Below are 11,002 nucleotides of genomic sequence, written 5' to 3'. Positions count from 1 at the left end.
GGCGGGGCGAACGGGCGGCGCCGGGATTTTGCGTCACTACATGGGAGGGGCTGTCCGCCACTAACGTCATCACTTCTGGTACCTGCCAACATGGAAGGTGGCGAGGGAGGCGTCGCTTTCGTTGGCCACGGGGCTCTGGTCTCCCGGGCGGCTGCATTGACAGTCCGGGAGCTTTTGCAGGACGGTAAGGAGTCGGGGTGGGTCGGATCGTGGGGCTGTAAGGCTGTCCTGCGCCGCACGTGGGCCCAGGTGGTGGACTCAACCTGTCACTTTGCAGAAAGTTTTCCGGACGTGACCACTCCCCTCTGCTCGGCCCCCTGGCATCTGGATGCCCGCCTCGACTACCTTGTTTCTTGGGACGCCTGATTTTTGATGGCTGCTCTTTTCAACTCTACCCTCCACACTCCTGGGGCTTCTCTGAAGTCCTGTGACTTCGCATCCGGTTACTCGCGTTGGCAGCCACTGACAGTTGCCACAGTTCTTGATGAAAGGAAGGGTGAAGCATCCCATCCCATGAGAAGTGTGAGACCTAGAACAGATGACGGACACTTAATGAAAGAGGGCCTCATTTTTAAATACAGTTGGGAACATCCCCTCTGTTAAATCCTTAGACTGCACAGATGGCAATTCTTGCAGTTCCGTTTGTTTCCTTAAAGGCGTTTATCCACAACCATACATGGGAGAGGGTTTGGAGCATTCGTTCAACCTGGGACATGTGTTGAATATAGCAGTTAGATTTATTGACAGTTTAGACAGAAAAATGCTAGGTAGTAGAAAATAAGCTAAACACAGTACATTTGAGAAGCACATTAAATTGTATTATTCCAGTTAACATATCCCAAATCTCTTATTCTTTAGAGTAAAGTTCAAATTTCTAAGACCCTTCTCATCTGTTCTTAATTTTCTTACCAAATTGTCACATGTTTTCTACCTTGTATTAAAATAATTTGATAATTTAATCTTTCTACTGCATTGTAAAACTTTTTATATTCGACAGTGTTAATATCTTTATCTTGCATGTAGTAGGTACAGAATAAGGGTTCTTAAATTTTACTTATCTTTTAGAGAGAGGGGGAGGGAGGGAGAGGGAGAGGGAGAGAAGCATCAGTACTGGAGAGAAACATCCATTAGTTGCTTCCCTTATGCTAACTTGCAACCTAGGCATGTTCCCTGATTGGAAATTGAACTGGTGATCTTTCGCTTTGCTGTTGACACTCAACCAGCTGAGTCACACCACTCAGGACAAATAAGGGTTTTTAAATCAAACATCAATGTAAGAAACATATGCGCACATTTGTAGACCATGTAGGTTTAAAACGAATGAAATAAGATTCTGTAGACAAAAAAAGGGGCCACGCACTAAACTGACAAACTCGGGAGGCCTGCATAGCGACGTTACAAACTCAGAGACCTAAAGTAACCACATGGATGGTCTGAAATTAAAACTTCCTAACTAAAAGTGAGTCATGGTGGGTAGTCCTAGGCCGATATCTTTCTTGACAGAGGTCAATCTTAACCTTAACTGAGCCTGTTTATTGTCTTTTGGCATCCATGATAACATACCTTTGGAATGTCAGACTAATCCAGTTTGCCATTGCCATACCCCTCAGGGCACAGTCGCCCACCAGAGCTTGAGACCAGAGAACTCATCATTGTTTTCCCACATAACATCTCTATGTGTCATAAATGTTAATTTTTAACTATCCCATACCCACCAATGTAAAGTATTTGTCTATGCCTTTTACTCTTCATCCTGTCTGAGATTTCCCTGCTTTGCATTCTCCCGCCTCTCTAATCTGTCACCAAGGAATTTTGCGTAAACACTTTGTGTCTTCTCCTTTGATTATGATATATAAATCAGGTGCAGAACTGTCATTCTCTGGAGCATCTTCTCAGTGTGTTGATATTTTCCTGTCTGGTAATTGTTAGTTTGGCTCAAATAAATTCATAAAAATTCTTACAGGTTTGGATGTTTCTTACATCTGACAGTTATAAATTGTTTTTTCTGACTGTTGTATATTTTATTGTTGCCCTTAACTACTAGCCTTCTTACAGTTTATATACTTCAGTCAAAACCTACCTACTGGTGGTGGTTTTTGAACTAGATGTTATTAGGTTCTGCAGGTTAGATTCTCTCTAATGCATCTTTGTATCTTAATTTAAATTCAGTTGAACCAAGTTTTGAGTTCCGATATACTGAGCAATTCCCACTCTGAAGTAGCTCACCAATTCAGTAGGGGAAATAGTCTTGTAGAGCTATAAAGAGAGTCACTGTAATAGAGGGTTGGAAGGGTAGCAGTAAAATTGTGTACAAAGTAAAACAGTGATACAGAGGAGAATAATAACTGGGAATGGTTAGGGGAGTGTCAGAACCATCTAGGTAGAGTTGGTTTTGAAGTATAAATAGAACTTCCCAGAAGAAATGGAAGGAACAACACATGCCAGACATAGGTATATATTTGGTAAATAGAGGTATGTATACCAGACCAAAAAGTCTGTTTTGTTTTTGCTGTAAAATAAAGGACACATTTTTCATTTTCACCAATAACTTTATTGACTTGGATCTTTTGAATATGTCAGATATCTCCCACTATTGGCTTCTAGTGAATAGAGGGGCAAGGATACTGCTAAACATCTTCTAATGCATAAGACAGCTCCACATCAAAGAATTATTTGGCCAAAATGTCAAGAGTACCAGGAAACTTTGCAAAGCACTCTGATATGTTCCATCAGTCACAGCACCTTCTCCATACACTGCACAAATTGTTTTTGCATTTCAGTTGCGTTTTTACCTTTCTTGAAATCATAAAACATACCACACTGAAAATGTTGTATATCTTCTTCCATCTTCAATATTGAAATGGTTGCACAAAAATTCACCAATTTTGATAATTTTAAAAAAATGCATGCTGATATGACAGCTGTCACAATGCAGTCTAACAAAATAGTTTCATGTGAAGTTAAAGAGAGCACTACGAGAGCCATCGTATGGAAAAAAATTAAATGAACTTTTTGGCCAACCCAATATTTCAGTAAGATACATGTTAGGAACTGTAATCGATCTTTGCAGGGTAATTATTCCTCAGTTCTGCCTTCTGAATTTTCCTGTTTAATTTTCTTACCCATCTTCCACAGTGGTTATTTAAGTCTTTTTAAATTCTTCCTTCAAGTTTAACAAATGACTGATACCTAAAAAAGAGAGAGAGAATCCACCAGATGTGAGCTTTCTTCATTTCTCTCTATTAAACTTGTAAGCTGAACTTGAACCTGCAGCTATCTTTTCTCCCTTTTCCTCTCATATTTCCAATTACAACAAAAGTGAATCTCTGCTCCTTCCTAAGGACAGTCCCTCCTCTTATGCCCTGGATTTTCTTCCTGTCTTCTCAAGGACCCAGTCACACTCATTCTATGTGTTTGAAATTGCTTTGCCCAGGTCTGCAGTGATTTCCTTGTGGATAAATCAAATGGAGATAGTGTTATTTACAATAGCCAAGCTCTAGAAGCAATCCAAGTGCCCATCAGTAGATGAGTGGATAAAGAGGCTGTGTTACATTGGCACAATGGAATACTATTTGGCCATAAAAAGAGGGAAATTTTTTGGGACACTGTGGATGGACCTGGAGAATATTATGCTAAGTAAAATAAGCCAGTCAGAGAAAGACAAGAACCATATGATTTCATTGGTATGTGGAATATAATGAACAAAAATAAACTAACAAACAACATAGAAATTGAATCATAGATACATAGAACAGACAGACAGCTGTCAGATGGGAGGAAGGTTGTGGGGGTGGGTGATAAAGGTGAAGTTTAGATTAAGAAGGAAAAAAAAGCCACATAGACACAGACAATGACAGTATGGTGATTGCCAAAGGAAAGTGGGGGTGGGGGAAGTAGAAGAAGGCAAAGCTGGGATAAATGGTGGTGGTTAAGAGACTTTACTTTGGGTAGTGATTGCTTGATACAGTATGCAGATGATGTGTTACAGAGTTGTACACTTGTAATCTGTATGGTTTCATTGACCAGTGTTGCCCCAATAGATTCAATTAAAACTTTTGACAAACGGACATTTTTTGATTCTTGACCTTTTAAAAGGGTTTGACTTCTTTTTGAAATATTTTCCTCATGTGACTTGAATTCCATACTTAAAAAATTTCTAATTCTTTAAGTGCTCTGTTCCATTTTCTTTTAGATGCTTGTCTTCCTCAGTTTGTCCCTAATTCAGTAGTTCACTTACTCATCCCCTGCAATATTGCTAAGGAATTAAACATTTCCATCAGTAACAGTGATCTGTCAATAATAGAGGATAGGATTGATATAGTTGGTGTGCAGATGCATAATTTGAAAATTGGTGAGGTGTTTCTGATTTGCCTTCTAGAGGAATGAGAAAACTATGAAAGGCATTATAAACTATAAAAGAGAAGACTTCTCTCTGAGGACGGACCATCAGTCCATACGTCCAAATTCAGTGGACAGTGAACCTACATTGTGTTTGATCTTTGTTAGGTCTTTTATAGTACTGACCACTTACTTTCTTTAATATATCCATTTTGGTTTTTGCCATTCTCTCCTGTTTCTTTCTCTTGGAACACTCCTAAGTCTTTTTGATTACTTTCATTTCTTCTGCCTCCAAATTTTTGGTGTTTTCTTGGCTTCTGAACTATATCTTCACATTTTCATCTTTTTGTATGCTCTAAAATTTCTTCCTAAGTCATCTGTTTTTTTTTTCATGGTTTCAAAATTAATATCTATGCTGACAAATGCACACATGTATGGTACTTGCTTCTCTTCTGAGTTATAGAACTACTGTCTGCTTGACATTTCTATTTGATAGTGAACAAACACTAGTAGTTGTGCCTATAAATACCTACATATAAACAAATAGTACAAATTCCACATATAAAAAAGTGAAATAAAAATTTTTTTTATCCTCACTGGAGGACATACTTATTGATCTTAGAGAGGAAGGGAGGGAGAGAAACATTGATTGGTTGCCTCTTGCATGCATTCCTACTGGTTCTGAACCTGCAACCCAGGCAATGTGCCCTGACTGGGAATTGAACCTGTGACCTTTTGGTTTACTGGACCATACTCCGACCAAGACTGAGCCACACCAACCAAGACTAAATGAAAATTTTAAAACCTCTTTCCCTTAACCTTTTACTCTGGTAGTCTCTGTTAACATTAATTACATGTGGTTAGATGTGTGCTTGTTCCCCATGTAGATTATGAGTTCCTTGGAGGCAGGGAACTCATGTTCCCTGTTCGTGTTTATAAAAAGATGCCTAGTGGTCTGGCTTAATGCAAAGCTGAATTCTCTATGTCAGTTACTTAGGAATCATTCTTTTTGCTCTAACTAATCACCCATTTTCAGCTTGACTCTGTGTCCTACACATTACAGTCTCTGAATATTTCTCAAATTTGTCACTTCCTTGATATTCTTAGTGCTGCTGTCATAGGCCTTTATCTTGCCACTTGGGCTGTGAACATAGCACCTTATTGGCTTTTGTGGCTTTGTTCATGGGTGTGTGGATAAACCAGCTTTCTGGGAAAATAGGGGAAGCCCTAGTTTTGTAGGTGTACCAGCTTCCATGGTATAAATCCTTTCACCATGGTCAATTTTAAGATACTTACATGTGATGTCAACTGGCTCACACAGTTCCTGAAAAGTTAACAGTTAGCTCTCTGGAGCCACTAGAAGCCAGCTCCAAAACACCACTGTGTGACTAGTTCCTTTTCAGTCATCATCCAGTTGCTGCTAGAAACATCTTAAAACAAAGATGGTAGTGCTCATCTTGGCTTTAAAACCTCAAATGGATATAGTCTGAACATCTTGATGTCTCAACAGCCTCTTTTTAAACTGACCCCCAACCTTCCTTTGGAACCTCAACTCCTATTATTCTTAACCCTTTTTCCCAACACACACACTGTGGTCTAGACATAAAGTCAGTATTCCTCTATATCTCAAAATATGCTGTGGTATTTGCTCCCTCTAAAATTTCCCCCCTCTTGAAATGGCCGCCTCTACTTTTCTGACTGGCCAGCTTCTTAATTCTCAGGACTTGCCAGACTGAAGGAAATGGTTCTCAGAATTTAGACCAAAGTAGCAGTTTCCTTCTTTTACTCCACTCTACTTAGAAAGTAGGAAAGAATGCAGAATGATATTTCCAGCTGATATATATGATAATATATCATATATATATATCATGAATGAATATATATATATATATTCATTCAACTCATTCAGTTGACTCATTCAATATTGAGCATCTGCCATGTGTCAGGCATTGTTCAGGCTCCAGGGATGTGGTAGTAAATAAATACTTTGCCCTCATGGAACACTACACACACACACACATGCACACATATACATGCACATACATACACACCCATATACATGAATACACACATATATACATGTATACACACATATATACACACACGGTGGATATAGATAAATTAAGTGTTTTCGTAAGTACTCTATTTTGCTTGTTTCATAATCTGTCAGGGCGGTTTTACCTATATCTAGAATATGATTAAGAAATAGTGGATTACACCTATGTTGAGTTCACTTCACTTCAATATATTTATTTTTAACTCATAATTTCTCCATTTTTTTCTTTCATTCTCAGGTTTTCTTTCATTCACAGGATTTCTATACTGAAAGATATCTTAACATCTGACATCACTTTTTTCCTGTCTATTAATGGTCTGTTTTGAACAGTTTCTCTTTCTATTTACTATTTCACCCCAGAATTCTAAATTTTAGTAATACCTGTAAGTTTGTATTTCTATTAAAAATCCAGATTCAGACTTCTGGTCAAGATAGAGAGGTAGGTAAACATGGCTCACCTTCTTGCACGACCACAGCAAAATTACAGCTAAAATATAGAACAAACATCACTCAGAACCAACAAAAAATTGAGTTGTATGGAAGTCTGACAACTAAAGAATTAAACCACATTCATCCAAATTGGTAGGAGGGACAGAGGGGAGACATGGAGATGTGGAACTGGCTGGTCCTCAAAACCACCTGTGGTGGATATAAAACAGAGGGATATCTTGGGAGTGAGGGATCCCGGCACCACACCAGACCACCCAGCCCAGGGTTCCAGCACCAGGAAGCTAAGTCCCCATAACTTCTGGCTATAAAAACTTGTGGGTTTTGGATTGTTCGAAGAAACTGTGGGATTCTCAGGCCTCTCCCGTTAAAGGGCCTTGCACCACACACAGACTTACTTAGACTTACTCACTCTGTGCTATAGTACTGGGGCAGCAGCTTGAAGGGCACCAGTGGGCATGCAGGGAAGAACTGAAGTGGCTGGCATCAGGGTGAAAGCTGGGGGACAGCTTCCTTCCACATAGAACTGCAGACAGTGTCCATTATACATTTTCTGAGCCCTCTCCCACACAGACCCACAGTATGGTGGTACCATATCTGAATCTCCATCAACCTGGCTCACATAGTAAGCCCTACCTTGATGATTACTGGAGCATCTGCCCAAGCTGGTAACGGTGGCTTTTCCATATGAAGATCTGGGATAGGCACAGGCTGCAGACCTTCCTAAATCTGCTCATACAGTTCCCATATTTACTGAGTGGCCTCAGGCCCAGCATTAGCAGCAGTCATCTGCAGATTGCTTTATAGACTATGCCAAGGGGCCCCAGACAGAACACAGGTGGATGCTGATCTTTGCCTGCATCACCTAGGAAACCCCAGAGTTTCCTTACTCAGCGGACAGCTACAGACCATGATGGAGCACCACCCAACCATCTCCACAAGCCAGGAAGGAAGGTGGTTGCTGGCTAGAAGGTTATAGTCAGTACTGCTAGCTGTCTGGTCTGGCTAAATCCCTCCCATTGACCTGCTGACAGCCATCAAGACTCATCTACAAGAGGAGGGAGTACTCAGCCCACATGGAAGGTGCACCTTGAGAACTGAGCTTGGGAGATAAGGGAGGCTGTGCCTTTGGACCCTACAGGACAACTACAATGCTGGGCCATGCTACCAAGACGTGGAGTCAAAACAGCTCTTCCTAATACATAGAAACAAGAAAGGAGAGGCTGCCAAAACAAGGAGACAAAGAAACATGGACCAAATGAAAGGACAGATCAAAACCACAGAAAAAGAACAAAACAAAAGGAAGATAAGCAGTCTGTCAGATGCATAGTTCAAAACACTGGTTATAAGGATGCTCAAGAAACTTAGGGAGAAACTTAGCCACGTAAATGATCCAGTCAGAAATGAAGGATACACTAATTGAAATGAAGACTAATTTACAGAGAAGCAACAGTAGAGTGAATGAAACGGAGAATCAAATCAATGATTTGGAACATAAGGAAGGAAAAAACAAGCCAATCAGAACAGTGAACAGAAAAAAGAATCCCCTTGAAATGAGGATAATAAAAGTAGCCTCTGGGACAACTTCAAGCACTCCAACATTCACATCATAGGGGTATCAGAAGGAGACCCCTTCTGAAAGAGCAAGAAATTGAAAATCTATTTGAAAAATAATGAAAGAAAACTTACCTAATTTGGTGAAGGAAATAGACATGCAAGTCCAGGAAGAACAGAGTCCCAAACAAGGTGGATGTAAAGAGTGTCACACCAAGACACATCATAATTAAAATGCCAAATGTTAAAGAGAGAAACTTTTTAGAAATATATATATTTTATTGGTTACGCTATTAGAGTTGTCTTTTTTTTTTCTTCTCCCCTTTATTCCTCTCACCCACCAGCATTCCCCTCCCCCTTAGTTCAGGTCCTTGGGTTGTACACATAAGTTCTTTGGCTTCTCCATTTCCTATACTATTCTTAACCTCCACCTGTCTATTTTGTACCTACCATTCATGCTTCTTATTCCCTGTACCTTTTCCCACATTCTGCCCCCTCCTCCTCCCCACTGATACTCCTCCATGTGATCTCGATTTCTGTGATTCTGTTCCTGTTCTCATTGTTTGCTTAGTTTTTTTTTTGTTTGTTTGTTTTTAGGTTCAGTTGTTGATAGTTGTGAGTTTGTTGTCATTTTATTGTTCATAATTTTGATCATTTTTTTTCTCAGATAAGTCACTTTAACATTTCATATAATAAGGGCTTGGTGATATGAACTACTTTAACTTGACCTTGTCTGGGAAGCACTTTATCTGCCCTCCCATTCTAAATGATAGCTTTGCTAGATAGAGCAACCTTGGATGTAGGTCCTTGCCTTTCATGACTTGGAATACTTCTTTCCACCCCCTTCTTGCCTGCAAGGTATCTTTTGAGAAATGAAGTGATAGTCTTAAGGGAACTCCTTTGTAGGTAACTTTCTCTTTTTTCTACTTTTAAGATTCTCTCCTCTTTAATCGTGGATAATATAATTATGATGTGCCTTGGTGTGTGCTTTCTCGGGTCCAACTTCTTTGGGACTCTCTGAGCTTCCTGGACTTCCTGGAAGTCTATTTCCTTTGCCACATTGTGGAACTTCTCCTTAATTATTTCTTCAAATAAGTTTTCAGTTTCTTATTCTTTCTCTTCTCTTTCTGGCACCCCTATGATTCAGATGTTGGAATGTTTAAAGTTATCCTGGAGGTTCTTTAGCCTCTTTTTATTTTTTTGAATTCTTGCTTCTTTTTTTTTAATATATTTTATTGATTATGCTATTACAGTTGTCCCATTTCCCCCCTTCTCTCCCCTCCACCCTGTACCCCCTCTCCCACCTACGTTCCCCCCCCTTTAGTTCATGTCCATGTGTCATACATATAAGTTCTTTAGCTTCTACATTTCCCGTACTATTCTTGCCCTCCCCCTATCTATTTTCAACCTACATTCTATGCTACTTATTCTCTATACCTTTTCCCCCTCTTTCCTCCTCCCATCCCCCTGCTGCTAGCCCTCCATGTGCCCTCCATTTCTGTGGTTCTGTTCCTGTTCTAAATTCTTGCTTCTTAATTCTGTTGTGGTTGAATGTTTATTTCTTCCTGATGTTCCAGATCGTTGACTTGGGTCCTGGTTTCTTTCCCTTCACTGTTGGTTTCCTATATATTTTTCTTTATTTCACTTCACATAGCCTTCACTTTTTCCTCTACTTTGCGATCATACTCAACTATTTCTGTGAGCATCCTGATTACCAGTGTTTTGAACTCTGTACCTTATAGGTTGTCTGTCTCTTCATTGCTTAGTTCTATTTTTGGAGCTTTGATTTGTTCTTTTATTTGGGCCATATTTTTTTGTCTCAGTGTAGCTGTTAATGTTGCAAGGGGTGGAGCCTTAGGTATTTGCCAGGGTGGGGCAACCCACGTCTCTGTATTATGGTGCTGTATGTGGGTGAGGGGTCCAAGAGGGAACAGTGCTTCTTGCTCAGCTCTTGGCCAGCTTTCAGTCACTTCCCCTCCTACCCACAAGCAAACTGGGTCTTTCTGGTGCTGTTTCCTGGGCAGGTGGGCTAGTGTATGTTCAAGGACCAAGTGGGTCTCTCCAACGAATCTGTGAGGCTGGGATTTCCTCCTGCTGCTCTAACTTCCAGAGGTTTTAACAGCCAAAAGTTTTTAGCTTTTATTTCTCCGCACTGGAACCCAGGGTTGCGTGGTCTGTCTTGCTCCCCAGTTGTTCCTCCTGGTTTATTCTTGTGGAAATGTGGGGTCGCCCAGTCCGCCAGCTGTCCCCTTACTATGTGTCTTACCCACCCTGGCTGCCTGTCTCCATCCCTCCTACCAGTCTCAATGAATGTTTCTTCATTAACTCTTTGGTTGTCAGACTTCAATACAGTTTGATTTCTGGCAGTTCTGGTTATTTTGTGTATTTAAATTTGTTGTCATTCTTTTGGTTGTGTGCGGAGCCAAAGTGTATCTACCTATGCTTCCATCTTGGCTGGAAGTAAGATAGAATCTTAAAATCAGCAGGGAAAAGCAGTTGTTTACCTACACGGACTTCCTGTAAGACTGTCAGATTATTTTTCAAAAGGAACCTTACAGGCTAGAAGGGATTGGCAAGAAGTATTCCAAGTCATGAAATGCAAGGACC

General features: G+C 40.2%; 1 protein-coding gene across 2 annotated transcripts in view; it reads left to right on the top strand.

The window, feature by feature from the left end:
- Positions 1–59: 59 nt before the first annotated feature.
- COG5 (component of oligomeric golgi complex 5) overlaps positions 60–11,002 on the top strand; it is a 361,130-nt gene continuing 350,187 nt past the window's right edge. For both annotated transcript variants that reach the window (XM_045828077.1, XM_045828076.1), the window contains exon 1: positions 60–184. In XM_045828077.1, the coding sequence (XP_045684033.1) occupies positions 91–184 (94 nt within the window). In that variant the 5' untranslated portion in view covers positions 60–90. The remainder of the gene's footprint in view (positions 185–11,002) is intronic.

The sequence above is a fragment of the Phyllostomus hastatus genome, unplaced genomic scaffold (assembly GCF_019186645.2).
Source record: "Phyllostomus hastatus isolate PE091 unplaced genomic scaffold, TTU_PhHast_1.1 phas_scaffold_78, whole genome shotgun sequence".
Classification (NCBI taxonomy): domain Eukaryota; kingdom Metazoa; phylum Chordata; class Mammalia; order Chiroptera; family Phyllostomidae; genus Phyllostomus; species Phyllostomus hastatus.
This window is presented reverse-complemented; position numbering and strand designations above follow the sequence as displayed.